Genomic DNA, 27,346 nt, shown 5'->3' on the forward strand with positions numbered 1-27,346 from the left:
GCTATGCATCCCTAATCCTCCCTTTAAAAGCACTCCTCGCACCCACTCCACCTTCAAAAATCCCCAGCCCCGTGATTTAACCCTATCTTGCTGGAATTAGCCTCACGGAGTGTTCCCGCCTCCCCCAACCACCACACCCGAATCACCCCTCTCCCACCGCAGCGGCCTTCAGCATCCATCCCCCCCCCCCCCCCCCCAACGCCGCCCCGCCACATTCACCTCCCCCCGTAAGGCAAAACAGAGGTTTGCCTCATGGCTTGCCCTCTAAATTCGCTCCTTGCAGACTGGCGGGGGGGGGGGAGCCGCTCCCCGCACAACACGCTCCCATCCCTTTTGTCAGCAGGCCAGCCTTCATCAAAGGGCAGCTGAAAAATCACGGGATTATTAAACCCATTATGCGTTCATTACTGGTAATCCGCTGCTGATTTTGCCAGCAGTTGTTGTGCTTTCAGCAGGCCCCTGCTCTAGGCCGGGTAAGAGGATATCCCAGCGCGGCCCTGCGCCCGCCCGCGGCTTAGGGGACGGGACACGAGCCGGGTGGGCTTTTCCTCAGCCCGGCCCCACCGAGGAGCGGGAGGCATCTCCTCAGGGAGAGGAGGCGCGCCGCTGCGGCTGACTCCGCCAGGGCTGCGGCCTCGGCCCCGCTGCCTCGGTCTCAGACGAACAGCAAGCGTGAGAGACCGGCACCGGTTTCAGAAGCCACCACCACTCGCGCCCGCTTCTCCCCTCAGGGAAGGAGGCGGTGCCGATGACGTCTTCGCGCCTCCACCCCGCCCGAGTTCGCGCCTCGCCCACGCACTCCGCGCATGCTCAGTGGGAGGGAGGGCGCGGGGTGCGTAGGGGTGGGTGGTGACGACGGCAGGACGGAGGGTGATGTAATACCTCTAACAGCCCTGCTCCATTCTGTATTTCCCCCCCGCCCCCGCCAGCTCGCCCAGCCCCAACATCCGAGTATCCCACCCGCTACGCCAGAGGCGGGGTTTTGCCCTGAAAAGTGGCGTTTTTGGTGGCGGTGTTTGTTTTTTAACGGAGGGGCGGCCGCTGGCGGGGGAGGGGGTTCCGCGCGCGCGCGCCCGAGCTCCCGCCTCCCCGCCCCTCCCCTGCGGGGCGCGCGTGCGCAGATGGGAGGAGGAGGCGGCGGCAGCGGCGCAGTGCGTGTGTGTGTCTGCGCGAGAGGCGGCGCGGGGAGGGGGGGGGCAGCGGACGACGCTCCGCGGCTCTCCGCGAGTGGGCGCGGAGGGGGCCGGGGAAGGGGGAGGGGGGCGGCGGCGGCCGCCGAGCGAGAAGGCCGGGGGGGGGGGGCGGGAGGGGGGGGAAGAGGAGTGGAGGCGAAATGAGCGCTGGGCTCCCCCTGGGCAGAGAGCCGCCCTCGGCAGCCGCCGCCTGTGAATGAACTGAGGCGAGGCCGCCAGCCCGCTGCCCCCTTCCTCCTCCTCCTCCTTCTTCCCCTTCTCCCCCCCGCCCCGGCCGGCCGGCCCCACCGCGGACGTCCCCGCCTGGCCCCGGCCTCCCTGCCCCCCCCCACGCACCTTCGGGAGCGCGGCCCTGCCCGCTACAGCCGGCGCCGTCCGCCGCGGCCGGGGGGGTAAGTGGCGCTGCGCAGTGCGGGGCCTCCGGCGGGCCGGGCTGAGGCGGGGTGAGGGGGTGGCGGCGGGGCCGGGCTACGCCGGGGCGCTGGAGGGCCGCGTCCGCCGCCGCCTGGGCCCCGGGGCCTGTAAACAAGCGGGGGTGGCCTACGCGGTGGCCGCTCTCCCTCTCGGCTCGGCGGGAGAGGGGAGAGGGCGGCGGAGGGAGGTCGCCCCTCCTGTAGCCCGGGTGAGGAGCGAGGCGCCATCCCCGGCGGCAGCAGCTGGTACCGGGTCGGGGCGGCGAGAGGGAAATGGGAAGGGAGGCGGCGCGGGTTCGGGCCGGCTTGGGATGCTGCTGCCAGGAGCCTTCCCCCCCTCACCCCTCTTCGACCTTTCCCCCCTCCCCGGGGGGCTGAAGGCGGCCTGGCCGCGGGGGCTCCGCTGCGCAGCCCCTGCATTGCAGGCGGCTTCGCAAAAGGGAGGGGTGGGGGGTGGCACGGCAGCCCCTTGGGGCTGGGCATGGGGAAAGAAAGGGAGGAAGAGGGTGAGCAGAAGGTTTTTGGGCCTGGCTTAGGTAGCAGCAGCTTTCCTTTTCTCCTCCCCACCCCCACTTTCTTGGCCGATTCAGGGTTCATTTAATAACGGCTATAAACAGCCTCCTCTCCCATTGCCACCCAAATGCTTGGGGCACGGCACTGGGGAAAAAAAAAAAACATCAACCAAACGCATCTATTTATAAAGCACCCCACCCTAGCGAGGGTCGGAGCATCAAGCACTCCCCAAATAGTGACATTATTATGCAGCGGGCGATTCTCCCTTGCCAACGCCTTTCAGGCGTTTAAAGTTTGAGAGGGATTTTGCTGCCTTTGAAAACAATGTCGCGAGCAAAGGTTATGCTGATGATCTGTGATCTGCCATAGCATGCATGTTAAAAGTAGGTAGAAGAAAACGCTCTCCTCGATTAAAAAGTTGTCCAGTGATGTACTGGGTAATTGGGCTTGCATGTTAAATGCCAGAGGTTTCTGAGCATACGTCTAACCTTTTTATTACCTTAGCTTGTATTATAGTAGCTATGATACAGCTTTAAGACTGGCTGCAGGTTAATAGTTTCAGAAGAATTGATTTTGTAGACGTCTGTTTGATATGTGTTTGTATTTATTTAGTACAATTAAAATATTTCAGTGTTGCCATGTGTATGGCAAAATTTTGTTGTTGCAAAACTAACGTTTAAGTTTGCAGTAGTACTTGTGAGGAACTAATTTTTTTTTTTTTTGAGTTGTACCTTTTGTCAAATGAGAAAGTGCTGGTCATTCAGATGACCTGTGTGGTAACACTAAGGTTTAAGGTCCTCTATGTCATACAAAGGAATTCTTTATTTTTATTTTTTTAAGCAGAAGGCAGTTTTAGTTTCTGAGAGCAGTAGGTTTGAAGGTAGGTGATATGTTTTCCTTAGATTGTGATGTTTAACATCAGACTTAAGTAGAATCATCTTATGAAGTTCTAACTCTTGTCATTCTAGGAAATGACGTTCCAAATACAAGCCCATGTAGTGCTTTCCTGAGCCTGTACATGCACTGTTTCAGTGGTCAGGTGGCTGAAGCAGGATTTCTGAAGTACTAGTGAAATTAAAGCAAGAGGGCTGCTGTTACTCAGGTCCCTGCGTGAATTGCCAAATGACCAAGAATTGTGCAAGTTCTACCCGCATTTCTTTGATAGCTTCCCTTCTGTTACTATTCATAGTTTTTCTACAAATAACATCAGAGACAAAGGATGGGGTGGGGAAAAAACATGGGTTGGGGGAGTTTTACATTTTACTTATCCAATCAAAGTAGCAATCAAAGGAAAGTTGAAGGAAAGTAGGTTTAATAGGTGCACCTTCATTTTTCCCGGTGTAGGGACAGCTGCTCCTAAAGCTTTACCTTCCAGGCCTTTCTGGGTCTACCTTTTGTATATGAGACTGGGCTAAGAGTGAAAGACTTGCTGATGCATCATGCCAGTTATTAATGTTTTCCTCGCAGACACAGATATCTGATAAAACCCTCTGATAAACGTGACTTGTACTGGAGAGAGCTGGTCTGTACTCTCACGCTTTTCTGGCATAGCCGTGTTTTTCTCGTATACAGACAAGGCCTATGTCTGGTTTATATTATAGGTTTAGTCCTTTGGTTGTTTGGTAAATCTCTCCCCTTGAGGTACAGTAGAAAACTATACCTGTTTTCCAAGTATTCACTTAACTGCCTATAGGTAAGCTTGAGATACTTTTGTTGAAACCAAGGAGGAGAGGTAGAAATGCCAAGTGACTGGTGAAGCTTGCAGGTCTAAACAAGCAGAACTTACTTTGTGCAATTTGAATTAAAGCAGAGTACAAAAAAGTTTCTTCTATAAAATCAAACTAGTTGCTTCTTATCTGGAGTGCAGCTTATGCAGTGAAGTTGAGTCATTCTTGCTGAGATAGCATTTTAAGCGCTGTCGTTAAAATGCTTAGATATTTAACTCTGGCACAGTATAATTTGCAAACTTATGTAACTGGTATGTTTTTGAATGCAGCTGTCAATAAGAGATCTTATTGCACTTTTCCTTTTTAGTGGAACTAGGGAATATAGAGCAGCTACTTTCACAAGATGACATAAATGTATGTCATTTAACAATAACGTATTTCTTACTGAAATATTGACACTACTATTGACTTAATTTTTACATGTTCAGGTCTATTCTGATGTAAAAATATGTTTTTACATAATTGGTTAAGCAGAACAGCATTGGAATTAAGTGATTGAATAATGCAGGTTGTGTTATTCAATAAGCAAGTTTTAGAATGGGAAGTACTGTAAACTAATTGTATTCATTTTTTCTCTGCAGACCTGCAACTAGTTTAAAAGACTTTAATAGTAACAGTGTTTGAAGTCAAGACAATAGTGGCTTAGCATAGCTACACCTGAGCCAAACTTTTATTGTTACCATTGTATGTGGCCCTTCCTAATTTTTCCTCCTCTTCACATAAGTTGTACCTCACTATTACATTTTTTTAAACATTGTTTTATCATCTGTAACTGTTTTTAAATGGTGCAATCTTTAGTCTCATCTCTCTTACTGTTCTCTGTAGTTTTAGTCACGTGATCCAAATTTCAGTTAAAAATGCTAGGATAAGAAATAAACTTATGTAAAATTTAAATGTGCTTCACTACAATGCTCTTCATTGAAAGAAAGGCAAATTGCAGAGTATAAAGTCTGTGTAAAAAATATGTAATCCCTGAAAAAATGCTGGTTTTCTTAGGATATTTATAAGGTCCAAGGAATGTATGATAAAATGTGATTTTTATGGCATTTTATGTACATTCCATTAGACGGCACATAAATATGTTGTTTAAGAAGGATTTGTGTATTTGAGCCATGATGTGGTGTGGATCACAGTGGAGATGGCATTATCTTCTTGTAGCTTTATGTTGCTACTGTTGCTATCTTGTCTGTGAAGGAACAATTTAGGATTTATTAAGATTTAATATTGCTTGAGTTAAATCACTTAAATCTTAAGACTAGGAAGAATGTTTAGACCAAGGAAATTGTAATTGGGGCAGGAGAAGAAAGCAAGTGTGGTACCATGGCAGTGAGGAGTCTAATTTTTGTTCCTGGATAGAGGTGCAGTATCTGGCTGAGTGTTACCGGTGTTAAACCAATGCTGTAATGTCTGCTTTTCTGCATTTCTAGCTGCTAAACTCTGCTCTGTGTTAAACCACATACTAAGTTGTCAAGTCTAGGTCTTTTTGTGCGTGTGTTTGAACATGCCTGTGTTTTACTGGGTGCTCATTTTAAATTTTTTGTTTTCACGTACCAGTAAAATTAACTAATGGATATTTCAGCTTGCTACTGAAGTCTACAAAACAGTGTATTAATAAATACATGAAACAGTTGCTCAGATTTTTTAACAGGTCTTCTAAAAAGATTTATATGTGACTAAAACAACAGAATAAAAACTTCCTTCATCTACAGATAGTTCCAATGAAGTACATTTCTACTGTTTAATGTGTAAACTTTATAGCGATATACTAGCAAAAGAGCATCTAAGAGTGATACAAAGGAAAAAACAAAACTGGCTAATCAGTTTCAGTATTGAAATGTAGAGAAATGCTAGCAGTTTACACATAGAGGAGAAAGTACTTTAGCCTCTTCATTGCTAATGTCAGTTCTCGGTTCGGTATACTTAAATAGATACAAAGACCTCTAAAGTCTTCTAAGATAATAGTTTACAAATGCAAGAAGATGAAGTGTAACGTGACTTGTATTCTGATAGCTGCAGTTTAAATAAAGCAAAGCACTAAAATGTGCTTAAGCTGATATACCACGTGCAACTGAATTATGTGGGACTACTCAGATGTATGATGTTGCTCTCATGCTTGCTGGATTGTTACCTAGAGGATGAAAAAGGATTTCGTGTTTGGGTCTCAGCTCTAACTTGAAGGATTTTCTGTATCTATGCATACAGTTCATTTTAACTGCCAACTGTACTTTTGATGTGGAATTTGAATGGTAGTCTGTATTCTTTTGACCATATATCATAGCTATTTGTGCATAAAATTCTGTTGTATTTTTTACTTATGAAATACTCTGAAATGCAATAGCCGCAAGAACTGTGTAAACTGTGCCTAAGCTCTTTGTGTTTGGAGATGAATTTAAGGAATACTTCAGCTGTCCGTTAAGTTAAACAAAACCCAGTCTTTGGAAAGGGGTGCAGAATGCGGAAAAATGTGGGCAAGGAAGTGGTTAGTATTAAATTGTAGGAACATTTCATGAAGAAAGAATCCATTTCTATTAGTAAATAGTTTTCTGGTTCCCCTGATCAATTATAGCCGCCTTAAAAATCTAGCCCTGTTTCCCTCTGTAAAGAACCATTCTGAAGCTGCAGAATGAGGCCCTGTAAGCTTAGGAAATGCTGTCTGTCGTTAGCACTGCTTATATTTTGGAGAACAAGTGAATTCAACAATGCCCTCATTTGGTGACCAGAATATTTAGAGCTGCAATGAACTTAAGTTTGGACTCAGGAGACCACCTTACTGCCTTGTTCATCATGGGCAAATCTGTAAACTCTGCATGGATAGTGATAGAAGTGAACTTGGTAATCAGCATGACCCTCAGAGGAAAGCCTTCTGTCCTGAAAGTTATTGTCTGCATAAAAGGCTAAAACAATAGAGTTTTTCCCTTGGTTTCTTTTTTTTTTTTCTATTTTTATGTAGGCTTGGGGGAAAAATCTGCTTTATTGCAGCAGTCATCCTCTGTCCTTGTTCTTTTAATGGAATGCTGGGGATGTGAGGGCAAAATAGCTTTGTAAATAAAAGCTCTGTATGTGTACAAGTGAACAAACTCCGGCTTTTCCTAAGCTTTGAGGATTTGACTTCCAGGTCTGAATGTGCTTCTGGCATAGTTTTGACGTCACTTCCTTGCAAGCAAAGCCAGGTTACAGCTGTATACTTTGGAATATTTCATATTTTATTCCCATATGTAGTCATCAGATTTTAAGTCTCCTGTATGCAGCTTTTCCTATATCCTCACCAGAGTAGTGGTAATATTGCTGAGGTTAGAACCCCACAAATATTTTGAAGTGAAGGGCCTGGGAAATTGCTTATGCATCTTCCTTTGAATGATTTCATAATATTGAGTACTTGGTTAAACAGGAAATTCTGGGGCCTTCATGCAGAGATATTCTAATCATTTGGTGCATGCACACTGGTTGTGTTTTCTCCAAGTAGTTTATTTTTATTTTACTCCCAAACATTATCTGTATAAACTTTCGTTTCGCTTGAGTTTTATTCTTCCATGTTGATAAACGAATTACTCATAAGACAAGTAAGAAATAGGTGGCTGGTGCTTACTATTGAAGTTAGGAAAATCTGAAGTTTGAAAGCTTTAAATAATTAATTTTAAAAAAGAGTAGTGACCTTGGTGAGCAACTGGAGACACAAAGAATAAAAATTAAAGGGGAGACAGTGTGATGATTTCTTTCTTGTTCAATTTCTTTAAGGTATATAGGATGGTATTAATTTAGATTTTAAGATGTTTGTGGTGAGGTTATCAGGAGAACAGTATGACAGAAGGATGGTGGGATTCGACAAGAATTCATACACATTACCACAGATGACAATACCAAATTATGTTAACTGTAAAAAAGTGGCAGTTTCCTGAACTTCACCACAGATGAGAGAGTCTGTGTGTGTGTAATTTTTTTTTTTTTTTTTCCTGTATTTCAGGAATGGTTCAATTAATGCACTTGGTGTTCTGTTGTTTTTTAAATTATTGTTATTCAAGCTTCCCTTTGTTTTTGGAGTCTCAGCAAATAATCCCATTAGGACCTTTTTCCATGTAGCATCTTTTTCCTAGTTTAACACTTCAGCTAAAACACTGACAAAGACAAAATGGCAGTAGCTTGACTTCGCTCCAGTGGCTCTCGAAGTACCTGAACAGTCCTGGCCATTCTAATAAGTCATTCTGGTCTAGAGGCTTTCTACCCTATAACTTCGCTTTCCTGTCTTGGGTAGTGGCAGGACAGGCCAGAACCCCAGTTCTGTCTTCATTTTTCTGAATAGGTTTAGCTGAACTTGGTAAAAAAGCAAATGCTTTTTGTTTGTTTTGTTGTTGGTTTGTGGGTTGTTTTTTTATTTCTTTCTGGAAAAGCAGTGGAATAGTATGGTTCTTCCACTAAAGAAAACATTCCTCTGAATCTTCAGCTTTTTTGTTTTTAATGGCAGGTATTGTTTGATTGATAATACTGTCGGTGAATGAAGATGGTGGGGCTTCAAGCTGTAAATGAGAAATCAAAGAAAAGAAATGTAAAGAACAGAGGGGTTTTAGCTATTATTTGAAGTGTTTGATATGTTGAAATCTGTTCAATTCATGGACTTTCAATTCCTTGTACTCAAGTAAAAATTGTCAGTTAGGCCCACGATATGTAGGAGTGGGTTAATATTCTGTTATGATGGCAGAGCACTCTTGGTATTACAAATACTGGGAAAAAAATGTAATTCAACTTTTATGGCTTACTATAACTCTGGTCTTCTGTGTTGTCTTTTTCTATTTCCTTTTTGCCCATATTTTCTTTCTGGTGAAGCTGTATTGCAGTGTGTAGTTCTGTTGGAATAGCTGCATAGCACTGTATACTCTTTCTGACATGAGCAGTTTGGTTGCAGTTCTTATTTTCACTTCTTTGCCTTGCTCTTTCAAAAAATTTGGCTCTTACTGCATCTCATTGATTTATAAAATGAAGCAAGGCCTTTCCTTCTCCCGACTTCTGTCTAAATAGACTCCAGCTTCCTTGGATCTTCCAGTTCCTTTTTACAGTGCTTGCTTCAATGAGGCTTTGCATTTTGACTGGAGTCTGCAGGAGTTTGTGTGCCTAACAAAGCAGTTGTCCAATCTCTGTGTCTGAAGTTAGTGTCTTTTGTTTATCTTACAACACTTTTAAGTAAGAAATCTTTGGAAAATGAAGTATAACCAGAAAGGTGCTGAACTAAACACCAGCATGGGCGTGTTTTCTGCTTATTAATGCTTTCAAGCAAGGACCATGGCTTTTTCATTCTCATGCTGTTCAGACAGCAGCATATGAATTTATGCAGAGCTACCTCATTGATTTTCATAGTACTTGTTAATGCCATTTTGGTTGTCTACACAGTTTTTCATAGTGATTGGGCTGCTTGTGCTTTGATACTGCTGCTTAGTGCTTTTTTTTCTTAGGCTTTCCCACCTCTAATGCATAATACAAATATTTAGAAGGATGCAAGAATTCTTCTGAGCCAAGAAATATTACCTTAATTGTGTTCTGGGGGTGCCAGTCATGTTAGGATCCTAGTGAGTGACTGGTATTTGTGGATGCAAGTTTTATCTCCTCTCAAAATCAGTTTAGTGATTTTTGTGTTCCCAGCAGTAGTCCTGGTGACTCTGTAAGAAAGTTATTTTCTTCAGTGACTGACCATAGAGCAAAATGAAAACAACGCCACAAAGGAATCTTGAAACTACATCACCGTCTTTCAAATTTCTGCAGGAACAATTTGTTAGAGAGATGAATTATCTTTTTCAATGTCCAGGGCTTTCTTTTTCAAAAAATCAAATTACATATATCTCCTTTGGAGGGAGTTTGAACCTCAGCCAATGTACATTCATTTTGAGAATAGCAGCTCCTAGTTTAACCTTGGAACAGGTTTAGTTGTCTGCAGGAAAGGTAGATAGATGCAGAAAAAGATGTTCTAAGAAAAAGCTGAAACATGTTGTTGGAGGGAGGGTGTTAACTTAGAAACATTGCCTTCTGTGTTCCAGAAGACTTTTGAAGGCTTTAACAATCCTCTCCTAAATCCTACCTCCCTGCCATGTACACACATGAAAAATAAATTGACATAGGAAAACAGGTGGGGTAAAATATTTTGCTGCTTAGTATGAGGCATTCAGAAAGGCTGTCAGCTTTTAGCAAGCAGAAAGGATTTTAAGCAGAAGAGAAGTTGTCTAAAAAAAACCCAAACAAACAAACAAAAAAACCCAAGCAAACAAAAACCCCCACCACCAACAAAAAACAAACAAAAAAACCCCCACAAAACAACCTAGCTCAGTGAAATGGCAGTGTCTGTGAACCAGCTATCAAGAGGTCAGAGTTCATAGGTGTCTGTATCAGAAGTGCAGTGATTTAGTGTTTTCTGCTGTGTTATGAAACTATAATTGTAATCACTGTTACGTATTAATTACAGGGAGAGAGGGAGGGTAAGTGAGAAGAGGTTGAAACAATTCATATTTTCCTGTGTACACAGAGTCAGCTTGCTTACCTTTGGGTTTTTTTTCCCTTTCACTTGCATCCATGTATAGGTGTTCTTGCCTGTCTGAAGGCCTGTTTCTGAGAGCTTTGATATTTCTCTTTCTTTAACATTTCTGTCTGTCTGCCTTTTCCTGTTCCCTTTGTCTGCCACATGCCATAGCTCCTACATCTGTCCTAAACCAAAAAATTGCTAATGTTATTACAAACTTTCTTACCCCGATGAGTAGGTTCTTGGTATGCTATTCTATTTGCAATTGTCTTATTGAAATATAATGCAGGCTACAGTTGCATTTCCAAGAAATGAGTATTCTGTTGGGGAAATTGTGTGTTAGTCCATGTTTATTAAAATAGCCCCATTTCTGTATTTTCTTTCTTTCAGTTCTTTTTCATAGACAGTTCACATCTAGTTTGTCGTGTATTCCTGTGTCTGAAAGTACGCATTCAGAAACAGCAACTGTAATTTTCAGTACTTTATTGATGTTGAACTGTGAGTGCCAGAACTCGATCATACAGCCTCCAATAGTTTTTAAATAGTTTCATTGGCAAGAAGCTTTTTCATGACTTCATTCAGCCCATGACTGTGGTGTAATTATGTCTCCTCATCTGCGTGTTCTGTTTTATTTTAGTCATTCTTCCGATCCCTGGAATGATCTCTGACATGTTGTTTGTTAACATTAATTGATTTGGGGTATCCAGTATGTACTGTCAGTTTTTCATTCAACAGGCGCTAGCTTCTGAAAATGTTTCCACATTTGCACAAAGCTGACTGGTTACTGCATCCAGCCTGCTTAAGGCAGGGGTAAAAGTACCACAGATCGGATTGGAGCTGAAGTAATCAAATGCCCTTTTCCTATTCAGTAGCAGCCTGTGTAATTTGGTGACTTGTTCTGTGTCCTGTAGTTCAAGTAAAGGTTGTAATCTTTCTTTATGGTGCTCATTACAACACACAGGGCATAATGTCACTTGGAGAATTGTTCCAGGAAATTGGAGTATGGGGACATTTCTCAGCTTAGTTTGAACAAGTGCCTATGACTTCAGTGTGGTTCATATAAGCAGCTTATCCTAGTGGAGGGAATACAACTCAAACATTGTTTAAAAAGGATTATTAAATTACATATTGTTTCAGTACAAGTTTCAGATGGGGGTGGTTGGTTTTCTTCGACAAGACAATCAAGTCCTTGTCTGAATTCCTTGGAAAAATAAATTGTCTTTTTACAAGGGTACATCAATTACATTAACTGTCTTTTGTGAACAATTTGACACTTATCTTCATTTGAACCTTCAAGCAAATAGATAAGCAAATACCAAAACAGTAAAATTTATTTTGCATGTGTATCAGAAGGCATTATAGTTGTGCTGTCTGGATAGCACAATTTGAGGGACAAATGAAGGGGCAAAGAGATTTCATGCATTCCAGTGATGTATCTGCGGTTGTCCGTGGTTGTCCATGGTCTGGTATACTAATTACCCTCCTTTTCTTTGCCAGCCTGTTCTCCAGTTGCGTCTATTTTCAAGGAGTTTAGCTACTGACTCTTTGGCATGCTCCATTGATTATTTCAGTTTTGTTTCTAATGCTGCAGTCCTTTGAATTTTGGCACTCTTGTGTTTTATCCAAGATCTTGTTACTTGTGTTGGTTTTTCTAGGCCCTGTACTTGCTTTTCTGTCTGCAAACTGCAAGTAGAGGTTTTTTGTGCGCTTGCTGTAGAGACTGTCCTTCAGTTTGACCTCCACAAAATCAGCATTTCAGAAGTCATGGTTTAGATGCACTTGTAGATGCATAGATGCATCCCTCCATATTCATTTTTATGCATAGGAATCCACTTTCACTTTTAGATTTGTTGAGAAGCCTCTCTAATCTCCAGAGCCAAAATCAAGGAACTTTGACTGCCGAAAGCTCTTCTTTTTTTTTTGGAGAAACTAGTGGAAGTCACTGATATGGAGATGGTGAACCAAGAATCATCTGAGGTTAAAATTGCAGTTTGCTTGACTAATCGTGGCAGTTGCGGTGCCAGATGATGTTTGAGTTACCCTTTCTGAAGAAAATGTTGCACCTCTGTTCTTTTTTCAGGGCACCACTGCTGTAGTACTATTTGGAATTGCCCTTCTCTAAGAAAAAAAAAAACAACAACAGTGGGTGGTGTACATTTTTGCCACTAAACTTCATGACTAAAGTGCATTTTCTCTGGCTTTAATAGGAATATGAAGAGCGTCTGTGTCCTTTAGTACGTATGCACATCGTTCAAGCATCCTGAAAGTTGAGGCTTCCGGAGTAGAGGACTGGTTCTGTCTCCCACTGTGAGACTGCAGTTTTCTAACATGATTGCAGAAATGTATGGCTGGGTTAAGAAGGGCAACAGGAAGGATAGTAGAATTAAATGGAGAAATAAGGGTCATAACATGAGGACTCCTGAGGACTCCTGGTGACTAAAGAAAATATGAGAGAGCACTAAGTTAAACCGTGTTCAGAATCTGTTGCTTTATTGCACATCATGCATGCAGACTATTCTAGGTCTGACTTCTCTCTTTAGTGTTATTACATAATGAAGTCATGCTGTAACTTGGGTGCTTGCACTACTATAGGTTAATCTGATTTGCATACAGTTATATGCTTAACTAAAGGTGTCATTCCAACTTAATCGTATAGTCCACAAGCCAGCTCATGAAAGAATGAAGAATGTACTAGTGATTTAGGTAGACACTGATGTGTGAAAGATGTTTCTATAGATATGGACTCGAAAACAGATCTAGAAGATATTTTTAGTAGGAAGGAGGCACAGCTTTCTTATGTCAGCCTTTTTGTGTGTCCCTCCTTTTAAAACTAAGGTTATTTCTTTTTATAACTAAGACTCTTTAAATTCTTCAGTTTTTAGCTACACATAAGGGTGTGAGGGGCGAAGTAGCAGGTCACCTCCGATTCATAAGAATCCACGGATGGTCAAATTAAACTTAAATTTTTCTGAACAAGAATTGAAATTCTGGAAGAACTAAAGGCTTGACATATTCGTCCTATCCACAAGTAAACTATGCTTTCCCTTCAGAGGAGGATTTTGAAAACCTGGCCTACTCTCCTACAGCTTTAAACTGGTGTTCTGGTGGAAGTATGCTTAGCTAGAGTGTTGCAAGGAAAGCAACTGCAGTCTGTTACTGCATTTTTGAGAAGGTAACTACTTTATGCTATGGGATGTGAATAATTTCCTAAGTAGAAGTTATGTGACCACATTGTGGTTATCCTTCTGTCTGATTATATTCACATGTGTGGTGGGTAGCTCGCACCCTTGAAGAATCATGTGTTGACATCTCACCTACAAGGCTTAATTTAGAATAGCAACAGCTTTCAGTTTACTTTCTGGGGGAGGGATAAGGCAACTTGATTTTAAATGGAGAGTGGATTTGTTAATTTTTGAAGTGCGCTAGCAGTTCTGTATGAGTTGCTAGAACTGCATATGACCTTTCCTTTTGTGTTTTTAACTGTGGTTTACATGACAAACTACTGAGAGGGACAAACAGCTTACAAAGCACAACTCTGTCTGAATATTGCCTACCTAGCAATCTGAGAGATTAGAAGGAAAACTACCTTTTTTAGTCCAAATTTGACAGTGTTTGTGGTCAGTTTAACTGTATCCTGTTCCTGATGCTTTTCTGTTTTATTTTAAACACACTAATAATGTCAAATGCTTCACAAAAATGTGGTGTTTGCCAGGGCAGTTTCTGCTTTTTGAGCTCTAAATTATGGTGAAATAATTGAATATCTGCATTCTATTTTATGATCTTTTCGACAATAAGAAAGTGTTAGGCATTAGTTTAACTCTGCTGCTATTGCGGAATGAATAAAAAGTCTTTTATTCTGCAAAATAATTCCCCATTTAATTTACAGCAGCATTCTGTAATTATTTTGATCACTCTGACTTCACTGGAGTTGCATGTGAAGATAAAAAAGTCTTAAGTCGTATTTTTTTCCTAGCAACTGCAGTAATGTGAATCTCATGCATGTGCTTAGGATACAAGAGCAGTCAGTGTACACTATATTTTGTGAGCTAGTTACAGTTTGTGTGGGCATCAATATTTTGTGTTAGCTTAAGAAGAGACAGAACTTAAAAGCAGGGGTTGCGGTGAGAGGAAGCAGAGGTGTACTGCTGCTGACATCTCTCTTCATACAGCTGAAGTATGTGCAGCTTTTGTTTTTGTTAACAAAGCATGGGAGCCAAAGAGTGTGTATCCAGTCTCTATGCCTCACTTTTCAATCACTGTTGTGTTGAGATCAAATATAAACATTTCTTTACTGTTTATTCTAACACATACAGATGTTTTAGAATGGTTGATAGCAGCTGAAAGAGGCAACGTGAAAAGCTTCATTGGATATATAGTGGCACAGCTGGAGCTGTATTGCAATAAAAGCATGTTATCAAAAGTGATGCTGTCACTTCAAAAACTGATCAAATGTATTCCACGTACAAGTTAAAACCTTCTAAAATCCCTAGTATGCTAACTTTTCTCTTAGTACAGCTGCTTAGTTGGGGCTTAGGGTAAGATCTGTTTCAGAGGCTCTTCTCACAGTTAATTTTTTGTCCACTGTCTTCAAATAGCAAAGCTCGTAGTCTTATTCTGTTGCCTTGTATTGTGTAACAGTGATTTGCACGCTCTTTGATGTTTCCCAGGGCAGAATTTGCAAGTATGTAAAATGTGTGACCTATTTTGTATGATTTTTTTTTTTTTTTTTTTAATAATGAATGCACAAATAAACTGATGTGGATTAGAAGGGTGGGTTGGATGGTTAGGGTGTGAAAGCCATGAAGATAAACCAGTCAGTTTACGCTGCCTGCAAATACAATTCTTATTCTCTTAAGCATGAATATTTACTGCATCACATCCCAATGATGGGAGGTGGAGGAGGATAGGGTGCGCATTATGTTGGTCTGGCTTGAGTAAGGTAGCATGAATTTACAATATTTGTGATTTTATTTCCAAGCAGATTTCCTTAGACTTGTCAGGGACAGTTGTCTTTCAGTGAAGCATGAATACATTAACGTTTTAAGTAAATCTGCAGCACAGACATCTGAGAAGCTTGCTGCGTAATTTAACTGAAAATCTAAGGATGAGCTTTCACAAGATGGCTGAGCCAAACTAATGGCTTGCTGCTGCCTGAAGGGACAGCTGCTGTGTTCCGAGTACTGCTAGTTATCCAGTGTTGCCTCTTCCTTTATGCAGACTCTGGCATCATCTCGATCATTCAGATCGCTTTATCTATTTCAAAACAAAACAAAAACCCACCAGCCAAACAAAACAAAAACCTGGTAACCGAACAAAAAAACCTGAACCTCCTCCACCAAAAGAAAACCAAATCAGTTTGCTTTCGTCTCCCTGTCACTATCGGAAAAGCAGAGTGTGAGCAGGACTTTGTAGCCAGCAGGTAGGGATTTAGGGAATGCCACTGTCCTGGGGACAGTGACAGCTCTCATTGGCTCAGTAATCACAGGGAACATAGCTATTCAGATGTGTGCCAGTTAACAAGTTCTCCTTCAAACTAATTTTATATTTATACTAGAGGCTTTTGTCAGAACAGTGAATGATAGTGGAGTAGAAGTTCTTGAAGTGAAACAGTTGAAAATGCTTAAAATATGAAAAGTTCAGTTCAGCTAGTATCAATGTCCTTGTTTAAATTAGATGAAAGCAATGCAAATTTGACTTGAGAGACACAGAAAAGTCAGCTTTACCTCTGTGTATTTTTGCCATCTTAACAGTATTTGGACTGTTATTTAATAGTTTCCAATAGGTTGTTTAAACAAGAGATGTTGAACAGGTATCTTAATAATCCTTTTTTTTCTTTTTAGAACTGAAGGAAAGTCATCATGGGAGCATTTTTAGACAAGCCAAAGATGGAGAAGCATAATGCCCAGGGGCAAGGGAATGGGCTTCGTTATGGTCTGAGTAGTATGCAAGGCTGGCGAGTAGAAATGGAGGATGCACATACGGCTGTGATTGGTTTGCCAAATGGACTTGATGGATGGTCATTTTTTGCTGTATATGATGGGCACGCTGGATCACAGGTTGCCAAGTACTGCTGTGAGCATTTATTAGATCACATCACGAGCAACCAGGATTTTAAAGGGCCAGATGGGCCACCATCTGTGGAAAGTGTAAAGAGCGGCATCAGAACAGGTTTTCTGCAAATTGATGAACACATGAGAGTCATCTCCGAGAAGAAACATGGTGCAGACAGAAGTGGGTCAACAGCTGTGGGTGTCATGATTTCTCCCCAACATACATACTTCATCAACTGTGGAGACTCAAGAGGCTTACTTTGTAGAAACAGGAAGGTTCACTTCTTCACGCAGGATCACAAACCAAGTAATCCACTGGAGAAAGAGCGTATACAGAATGCAGGTGGCTCTGTAATGATTCAGCGTGTGAATGGCTCTCTTGCTGTTTCAAGAGCACTTGGGGACTTTGATTACAAATGTGTCCATGGGAAAGGTCCTACAGAACAGCTAGTCTCACCTGAGCCTGAAGTTTATGAAATTGAGAGATCAGAAGAAGATGATCAGTTCATCATACTGGCTTGCGACGGTATCTGGGATGTTATGGGAAATGAAGAGCTGTGTGACTTTGTAAGATCCAGACTTGAAGTCACTGATGATCTTGAGAAAGTTTGCAATGAGATAGTTGACACCTGCTTGTACAAGGTAGCCAGACTTGAAAGTAGTAGTTTACTGTTTTCGCTATTAGAAGTTTATGAACAAGTTAAGAATAAGTTTTGATTCCAGTGTATAAGTATCAAATGGTTTATGTTAACATGCTTTGACAGTAATTACCATGACTCCCACAAAAATGGTGATAGAGGGGGAATGAACACACCACAGAAACAGTATGGTTTTCTGGGTGGTTTTGGTTAATGAAGACTTTAAAGTCATATACAGATACGTTGCGGTTACTGGGAAAGTAGAAGCTGATGGGAATTTATGGGCAAGTTAAGGACAATAAGTGCCCTTTTCTGTTATACAATGTACTTTACAAAACCTTAACTCTTAAGACTTAATCAGGCTAGAGAATATTCTTTCCCTTCCTTTCTTGGGTATATAGTAGTAACGTTATTGTCATAATTACACCAAGATAAATGCAGAAGGAATGAACCTTGACTTAATATTTTGCAGTTTAAAATTTCTTCTCAACTATATGAAGATCTGACTTCTGAGTTAGTTTTTATTCTGGTTTAATTACTGTGTTTCTTACTCGGTGTTCTGTGATACAGCTCAAACTAGCTGAAGTAGAAGATGGAACTGTTGTGTTTAAAAAAATCTGTGTAATTTTGCCTACAATAACTTCTATTTTGTCTTAATAAGTTGCTGGATGGTGCAGTTAGAGAAGAGATTTGAAGTATTGAGTTTCATAGTTTGACATTTAATTTTCCAAAGGCAAGCTATAAGTCACAATGTAAAAAAAGTCAGCATTTTTGATACTAGAGACAAGACACAATCTCCACTTTTGCCACGTGGCTTACAAGATTGTTGTTTCCCTTTTGGAAAAATGTAATTGCTTTCCAACACTTTGCCAGATTGATAATGCATGTATTTTTGTTGACAATTTTTGTCTGGTAATCCTGAAAACAAATACCAGGGAAGGAACGGTGGCTTGTGGATGCCGTAAGCTTTGCAGTAGCCAACTGTCAGCACCTCCCTGTGCACACATACACTCTTGTTTTAAACACTGGTTTGTTCTTGAACTTGCTGACTTCAGTGGATATAATTGGTGTTAAAAGTTAAGCATGTGGATGCATGTTTGTGGACCAGAGCACAGGGGTTTTGAAAGTAAGCTAAACAGTTACTTTTCATAAGCAGAATGTGTTTGTATTTTAACACATTCAAGTATCAGGGTTCTATTTAGTTGGTGTTTTAAATGTTTCCATTTCAAAGAATGCTTTTTTAAAGGCCTGGGCCTCTTCCAGTTGGCCTTTTAACAGATTCTCTCACTTGTAACTTCTCTTGTTTTAAAAGAAAAAGGGGGGGAAACCCTGATAGCTGTGCAGTAATGGTTTTGTTTACCCAGCTGTTTTCCCAAGATGATTGGATAGTACTTAAAACAAGATGTAACATAACTTTGTACTTACACATCACTCATTAGTAATGTCAGTTTTTAAAAGGCAATGAGCTGTCTGTAATTGGCTCCATGTAGTCTTCAGACCATGAAACAGTAAAGAACAAAGTGACTTAAAAGTTGTACTGAATGAATGGGCAGACTTTTGGAATATGTAAAAGGGTGGGGGGAAATTAAGGCTAATGATGATATTAATCCATAGTAGTAAAAGTTGTATTCTAATACCATAAGATTTATGAAATTTTGTGTGTAAAATGCTTTGATGTGTATTTAGCCTGGTGTGTATACATTCTCAAATAATTTTTTCTTTTTCACCAGGGAAGTCGAGACAACATGAGTGTGATATTGATCTGTTTTCCGAATGCACCAAAGGTATCGCCAGAGGCGGTGAAAAGAGAGGCAGAGTTGGACAAGTACCTGGAAAGCAGAGTAGAAGGTGGATCATTTAAAAAAAAATAAGTAACTTTGTTTCTAAACAGACCCCCTGGCCCCCTTCCCCTTCCAACAACTAAACTCTTTAACACATACAGGCTTTTTAATAGACCTTCAAGTGCCATTGGCCATCTAGTGTACGTCTCTGAAAAAGGCACTCATACAGTCCTGCTGTATGTCCTGAAAAAATTCTGCTATGAAAGTGCAGCAGCCTATAGCCCTGAAAATTATTCAGGATGGCAGAGAAATAATTCATTTGGGCTCAGTGTTCTTCATGAGTCCACTGACAGCGCTAACTTCCGACCAGTAGACCCTGATTCCTGTTGTAGGGAGTTAAAGGAAAGAATCAGAATATCTTGCAAAGTGACTGTGAAGATGTAACTTGAGTGTCATTTTTCCATATAGTTATGTACAATTTAGCCATAATATTTTATTATCCAATTATGGTAGGGTTACAGCTTGATCACTGTCATCTTTAAGGCACCTGCTAATATATTTACTTATTTGAAAGTACATCAGAAATTTGTCAAAGCTAATCTTTAAGCATTCATGATGAACAAAAGCTGGGAGCTCATCTTACTTTGATAGTAACTTTAAAATTTTGCTTTAAATTTTTATTTCATGAGTTCTTAAACTTTAAACTGAAATGGCAAGTCTTAGGCATTTTGGGTCACCTAACTAAAAATGATATTTGAAATCAATTTGTTTTAAAAGATTTCTCATTGAAATTAGATTTATAGTGCCTTTTGGTATTTAAAAATTACCACAGCCTGCAGTTTGTTTCTGGAAACATAAGACATGCTGTATGCATTATTTGCATAGGTTAAGTGTATTTTTGAAGTGGGCTCCTCTAGACATATATCTTACAAGTCTAGTTATGTGTATATACCCCAAGAATCCTTAATAGCACGCAGGGCACAATATGCAGAGTTCTTCACAGCTATGGTATCAGTAATTACTAAGTTAAAGGAACATATTGTGCGCTTTTGCTCCTCCTTGACTTGCACGCACATAACAGTGCCGCTTCAGAAATTTCACAGAATGAGAATGGGTCCAGATAAATTAATGTGCAATTTTAAAGTACTTACTACCTGTGTAGGTACTCCGTCAGGAAGTATCACCCTTTTCAAAGGCCTTATTCTCAAGGTCTTGGCAAACTACATCTGTTTTACCCCTGAACAGATGTCGAGACAGACATTTCTGTCTTTTAATCTAACACTTGCCTAATAGGAGAAGTTGGTGCACAGTAAGCAAGAGTGTGAATCTTTTTGACAGCATAGCAGGAATATCCAAGTGCATGGTAACACTGCATGAGTTAAGTGTCAGATGGCTTTCTCTATTGCAAAGCAGTGAGCAGTTTTGTACCAGGCGTTTGAAGAGCAAACTATGTATGCCCACTCACAGGATTGGTGAAGAACAAGTATGCTGTAATTTCACATGTTAATTTACAGCGTGCTAACTCTCCTAATTTGGGCAAGTATTACCTTTGTATCTTAGGTATTTTGTCTGAGTTCAGACAAACTCATGACCTAGAGAATGAAAACATGTTCAAGTTAAGGCTGGCCTTATTGTACCCCAGGAATATTACCATGAGGAAAGACGACATTTTTGTACAGACACTTCATTTTGTAAATGAAGAACCTAAACACTGGAACTGCGTGAGATTATGGTACATAAAACGAATTTGGCTGCTGGTACTTTGCATTTATACAAACACAAAATTTCAGGAATGAGCGAAGTGTGACACTTGCGTAGAGGTAGAAGGATTCTGTATGTAGTTATAAAGCACTTTAATACTAATTTAATGGGATGATGTCTGAACAACCTGAGAAAGTTCATTGTACTTCCCCTCAAGGGTTTTTTCTTCTCTTTTTAGAGTTGTCCTCAATCTTTTGTCTATTGTTGCACAAAGATACTATTTAAATTAAAGAATATGTAGTAAACACTATTCAACCCAGCAGTGATTTGTATCAGATGTGTGCAGAATTTAGGCTTTTAGGTCTTAGTCGTGAGGGAAGTTGAGAGGCTCAACTAAATCAGAACTTCAAGAACAGGAGTTGATTAACTGTGTTACATTTAACTTAATAATTCTTGTGCAGTTAAATTGTTCTCTGGTGTAAATGAATAATGCAATATTGGCTAGTAAGGTAGGACTGCTACAGCATCTGAAACTTTCAACACTACAGTGGACAATCTTACTGGTATCCTAGGATACTTTAAGATTGGCAGTGCTTAACTTTAAAAGCCTAATCTTCAGCTGAAGGAACTAAAAAATGTGAACAGTACTTTTAGAATGATTTTACTAATCTGTAATATCCATTTAAAGTTAAAATTCATTAAAATGGAAACTTGGTGAAAATGCATATTATGTATTTCTATGCACTTCGATACCCAGTGCAATCCAACAAGTAATGAGATTTGATGCTTACTGATGTGCATTTTTCTTCTGGTAGTACTTTTATTCCATCAGCCCAGAGCATATCATTATACTGTTAAGAAGTAGTGCAAATCTTAAGACTGAGTAGGGCTTAGTACTAATGGTCATCTTGACTAAGGAGAGGCAATTCAGATTTTAAAAAATTGTAGAAAGTTTTTTATTTACCATGCCACCTAGGACTCTCCTTTTATACATTTTGATGTGTTTGTGGTCCAGATTCATAGCTACAATAAGTAATAATGGAAGAAGGAGCAAGTGTGGAGAAGCATCTTTGTGCCATTACTTGCAATAAATCAGTGTTGCTCCTAAAATATCATGTGAACTTCATGGTAGAAGTAATCAGTTGTTCCAAAATGTGTTGCTATTATTTGCACTAATATGTGTTATTGATGCGTTGACTCTAAAAAGAAACTTGTCTAAGCTTTTTTTCCTGTTCTCATTTTTTTTTTTACGGAAAAATATTCCGTAATAGATAATCCTTGCAATATTTATACCTATAGAGAGATAAATAATTTTAAGTTAGCTGTTATACGTTCTTTCCCATATTTTCACAAAATCAAGGCTCTGGCTTTTTCTTAAACTTTGTGTGGAATTCCCATTCAGAATATGAAAAAGCAAATATGTTTGAGTCCTTTATTTTAGGGTTGTAAGTACATTTTTCCAGTACTTGATGCCATGAAAATGTGTAGAAGGTTTAAAAGTAAATTAAAGTTTGGGGGGAGGGTTGTAAGATGTATTGAAAGAAAATAATTCCAATAAATTAAACACAGCTAGCAGACCGACTCCATTTGTTGTGTCTTCAGTGTTCATTCAGTCTGTATCTATAGTTTTATCAAAATAAAATTGTATTCATTTAGTGGAGACTGTATGTTAAATGTACTGCAGTTACAGGTTGTGAAACTGTGTAGTATAGGTAAACTATAAATTCCTTATTTTTGTACAGCAGAACTTTAGCACTAGCACAATGTAGAATATACTAGATGTTCAAAATTGCACAATAAAGGAACTTGGCAAACCAAATCTGAGATCTTTGCTTCTTATTCAGATTTAAGAGTGTTAGATTATTTATTTACCAAATACTAGATGGTAAAATGAATTTTGGCTATAGATTTTGAGGAAATGGCAAGTTTTTTTGAGGTGTCTGTGGTGTGTGGTGTCATATTTAAAATGTAGGTTTTGAAGTAAACAGCTTAAAGCTTTATGTTGCAGTTTAACACTGGTTGAGGGCTAGACAGTGTTTCCACTGGACCTTGCAAATAATTTACACAGCCTGACTGCAAAACAGAGCTGATGCTTTTGTAAACACATACAGCCGTGAAAAACCATTACATGCATAAAAAGTAATTCACAATTGTTGTTTGTAATTTTTTAGCTAAAAAGGACTGGATACATGCTGGTTTTAAAAGCTTTTAATGTGCCTTATCTCACTAATTAAATTATAAAATGGAAACTTGGTATGTTCTTCTGGAATTATTGTTTAGGGCAAAAACTGAACGCTAGAGTACTTTTGAAAAGTGGTTATTGATGAATCCCAACTACTCTTCAAGCTGTGTAAATGCCTTATTACATGAAGAATAGCATGTGTGTACATATGTGCATGTATATATGTGCATGTATGTACGCATTATTGTATGTGTGCTGCAGTATTCACTTGAAGATCAAGAGCACTAAGTATTAATAATTCATATCTCATCATTTCTAAGAGGTCATGTTTACAGAGGAACTGATAAGATGCATTTTAAAAAATGTGCTTTGTCTTCAAATTTCATAAAATCCCTATTTAAAAAGCAACTCTTCAGGGGTGGTATGGTGTGAAATCTCTTGTGTTCAAATAACATTGTGTGCTTATGACTTGGAGAAAACAAATAAACAAAACCAGGCCTAAGAATAAAGTTAAAGAATGAATTTCTTAAAAAATGTGACTGTGGCTACAGTACGGATTCTCTTCACCCAGAAGGTGGAGTGGATCAGCTTTAAGTAATTGCCCAATATTCACATATACCCTAAGTGAATATAGGGTGGAACTGTCTCTTAGATGTGATGTCCCTGGCTTCTAATTTGTATGTAAAAGTTCTTAAAATTTGCATGTTGCTGTAATGCAGTGAAGTATTGGTTAATATACATACAGCCATGGGAGTTATTTTTAATGTGTCTAACCTTTTGTTTCTTGAAAATACGCTTTCTATGATGGCAATAATCTTTTATCTTCTGTTGCAGCGATAAAGCTGATGTTAGTATCTGCCTCGTGCCCAGGGCATTTTGTTGGGAAGCTATTACATCTTCTATCTAATGTATAGCAGGAAAACCATTAAAGAATTTTTTCCCACTTTTATTAGGTAGCTGTTTATCTCTAAAACCAGTGTGCATGTTAAAAGTTAGCAGTATCTTTGTCAAATCTGTTACAGGTTCTTTTTCTTATGGAACCAAAGTTAACAATTACCATGTTGAATATGGTCTGTCATCTTTGTTTTTTTTTTTTTTTTTAATATCTATTAACAGAAGTTAAGCTGCCTTTTTATAAAACTGAGTGTTTCAATCTTTTTAAGTTAAATTTGGACTGCACTTACAAAAAAAGTACTTCTGATTCCCAGAGATCATAAAGAAGCAGGGTGAAGGAGTCCCAGACTTAGTCCACGTGATGCGTACGTTAGCAACTGAGAGCATCCCAAACCTCCCACCGGGGGGTGAATTGGCGAGCAAGTGAGTTCATATCGATGTAAATGTGGTTTTTTATTTAAATAAAAAATTAACTGTAAGGCCACTCTTAAAAGTGGGGGGAGGGAGGAAAGGTACCAGTCAAAAGGTGATGATCTGTTCTCCAATTTTTATTACTCAGTTGTTCTGAAAGGACAAGCATGATGACAGTTAACTATGAATCACTACTAAAATTAAATGTCAAACTGTAGTTTTGGGAAGGACTGAGGTTTTTTTAAGGGTGGCCTGAGTGTGTCTGTTTTTTGTAATTAACTGGGTTTTCGGGGTGGGAGGTTACATTTGAAGATGCAAAAATAATGCACTGAGTTTAGTGGCTCTACACTTTGACAAGAAGTGATACGATGTTTTGCTTGGCAGCTTTCTTTTCTTGTCTGTAGCTAAAGCAACATTGTAATTGTGTAAAAGTTTGCTTTTGTATCTCTCTGCTTGTGACAAATCTGAAGAGCCGATAGAAGTCTATCAAAAAAGAAAAGTGGGAAGTTAAATTTACACCTTTATATAGGCTGGCTTTGTCCTTGAAGAGTTCAGTGTTGTTGTTCTGTGGCTTCTCAAATTGTCTTTAAGGAAGCAATGTACTTAGCTCGTTTGCACACCAAACCAAGTGTTTTTAGGATCAAAAGATTGTTCATGAACCTGTGCTGTGTTAAAATGGATTGGCCACATATGGTACAGACTATATTTTTAACCCTTCAGAGTACGATTTTTGTATTGTTACACCAAAACATAAAGACTCTAGGTATGTAATTGAATAAATAACTGAACTGTAAAGATGACTTCTACAAAATAAAATTTTGAACTATTTGAGTAGGAAAAGAAGAGATGGCAATTTTATGTATAATAGCAGCACCTATTTAGGATGTGTTGCTGTACTCTTGAAGTATTGATGAGTCTACTACTTATGAAATATGGTGTACAGATTGATTTTTCTCAATCTCCTTTGGCTAGCAGTAGCATCACAGTTGTGAGGAAGTGCCGAAGTGACTGACTTCCATGGGATTTTGTGTCTTAGTGATACTAGTTTAAATAGGGATTGATAGAAGTATGGATTTAATTGGATGATAGCATAACTCAAAGCACTACTGCCAATTTGGAAGGAAAATAATGCTTTTCAAGAAACCTGCCTTTATTTAGAATCAAAGATACCTTATTCTTGAAAGATAATGGAAACTTTCCAGTTCATATGTGCAGTGTACTTTGGCTGTAATTGCTTGTTTTTGTTGCTTTAAATTCAGCCTCTTCTTCCATGCCCTATAATCATTCACTAGATTCACTATGGTGTCTGTACTGCTGCATGGTAGTTCCTGACTTTTCATTGTTACGGGATGATTGTAAAGCCTATCATCTGCTTTTTTTCCTTCTAGTGCACTTTGTGATTGCTCTGCATGCATTCATGAGCAGTTAAAAGGTTGTTCTTTGAAGTTTGTTTTGTATCACAGTTGTAGTCTGCTGCTTCGTCACACTTGGTTCTGCAGAAGGGGATCTGGAAGAAAGTTGCTTTTAAGTCCAATCTGCAATTCCTGTCTTTTACTCCCCTCTTTCCTTCCTGCTCCCCCTCCAAAGTTGTTTCCTTATATGCTGGGTAAGGCAAAGGCTTCCTATTCATTCAGCCTCACACTGGGTTTTTTTGAGTATCAGTTTTCAGGAAAACTTCTTCACCCTGTGTTTAAAAAAAAAAAAAAAAAAAAAAAAAAAAACAAAAAAAAAAAACCAAACAAACAAACCGTCCCCCCCAAAAACCACCACCAACAAAACACCTCTATTCCATGTTTGCATTTTTTTTTTGTTACTATTTTATCAATATATTTCCTGTCAATGTTTCTATCAGTATTAGAGAAGACAAGAATCCCAGAGATGAAAGTTAATTGCAAGCTATCATAAATATGCTAAGCAAATTTTTTTTAAAAGAGGCACTAGAACAGGTTGCCCAGAGAAGTTGTGGAAGCTCCATCCCTGGAGATGTTCAAGGCCAGGCTGGATGGGGCTTTGAGCCAGCTGGTCTAGTGGGAGGTGTCCCTGGCCATGGCAAGGGGGGTGGAACTAGATGATCTTTAAGGTCATTTCCAACCTAAACCATTCGATGGTTCTATTTGCAGTTTTAATTATTTTGAGAAAAGTTGCAGGAGAGTATTGGATATTTTTATTGTAAAAGAGTATTGCTTCAGAAATAATTTTTCCAGGTGCAAACCTGGAAAGTACATTTCAGAATGTAACATGAACAAAAATGTACTTCAGAATGCAATTTTTCTGCATCCAGAAAAGAAAAAAAAAAACACGATTCCCCTATGAAAGTGCCATAACACATGAAGTACTACTGCAGTGTTCACCAGACACAAATGACCAGGGCATTCAACATCCATCAAGCTTTCTGACGCCCTTTTTCAAAGTCAAGAGATACAGCACCAAGCAGCATGGCAGCCTCACCTGAATGTCACTGTGCTCTTCTGCTGAACTCTGAGTGGTATTCAGCCTTGTTTTTCTTGAAGCTAAAGGTTTTAAAGGGTATGGTAGCTATGTTCAATGTTTAATGACACTTAGCACTAATTTGCAGTGAACTTGGTTCTGTGGATCTGAAACTTTTTAAAGTTTACATTTTAAATTAAAATTGTACTTAGGGAATTTGACTTAAAAAAAAAAAAAAAAAAAAAAAAAAAAACCAACACAAACAACACAACCTTAAAATCTTGTGGGTTTTTTTTTTTTTGCTCTAGACGGAGTGTGATTGAAGCCGTTTATAACAGACTGAACCCCTACAGGAATGATGATACTGTAAGTATGCTTTCTCTTATGTTCTCTCTCCAATTATTTTAGCTGTTTTGTAAAGAAACATACTGCTAGTTCTTGTTAAAGGACCCCTTTCCCCAAAGAAGCAATAGCAATGTCGTGTTCTTTGGACTACGCTTTTTTTCTGCTGCCTTCTGCTGATCATAGTCTCAAAACTCCAGTATGGTTGGTTCCTTTGTTTGCTGGAATTTCATTATTTGAATCCTGCCTGGGTTTCCAGATGCTTTCCTGCTAAATGGTGCAAAGAGTCATTAATCAGCTTTAAGGATATATTAATTTTCCAAATGGACTGCGTAAGCACTTTTATTCTTAAGCGTAGTGCATCTTACAGCAAGCATACAGTTTAGGTTCTTATGTGTCGGATCAGAGCGACATGAATCCACTGTCAGTGGGGAAAAAAAAAAAAAAAACAAACTCTAAAATATGAACAGTGATCCCAGTTGCAGTTAATCACTGGAAACAACGTTCTGTCACTGAAAGTCCTGTACTTCATAAAGTAGTTAAATTGATCCTTTACCTATCAGCAAAAATTCCTTGCG

The 27,346-nt window shown here is 39.6% G+C and overlaps 1 protein-coding gene across 2 annotated transcripts in view; it reads left to right on the forward strand.

Moving 5' to 3' along the window:
- Window positions 1–1,321: 1,321 nt before the first annotated feature.
- PPM1A (protein phosphatase, Mg2+/Mn2+ dependent 1A) overlaps window positions 1,322–27,346 on the forward strand; it is a 30,548-nt gene continuing 4,523 nt past the window's right edge. The window contains exons 1-5 of one of the 2 annotated variants that reach the window (XM_082484884.1): window positions 1,322–1,585; window positions 16,183–17,034; window positions 18,761–18,878; window positions 23,903–24,011; window positions 26,735–26,792. In XM_082484884.1, the coding sequence (XP_082341010.1) occupies window positions 16,201–17,034; window positions 18,761–18,878; window positions 23,903–24,011; window positions 26,735–26,792 (1,119 nt within the window). In that variant the 5' untranslated portion in view covers window positions 1,322–1,585; window positions 16,183–16,200. Of the gene's footprint in view, window positions 1,586–13,415; window positions 13,515–16,182; window positions 17,035–18,760; window positions 18,879–23,902; window positions 24,012–26,734; window positions 26,793–27,346 lie in introns of those variants that run through there. The other variant, XM_082484885.1, reaches the window with a different exon arrangement.

Source organism: Vanellus vanellus, assembly GCF_965231255.1.
Source record: "Vanellus vanellus genome assembly, chromosome: 6".
NCBI classification, from domain to species: domain Eukaryota; kingdom Metazoa; phylum Chordata; class Aves; order Charadriiformes; family Charadriidae; genus Vanellus; species Vanellus vanellus.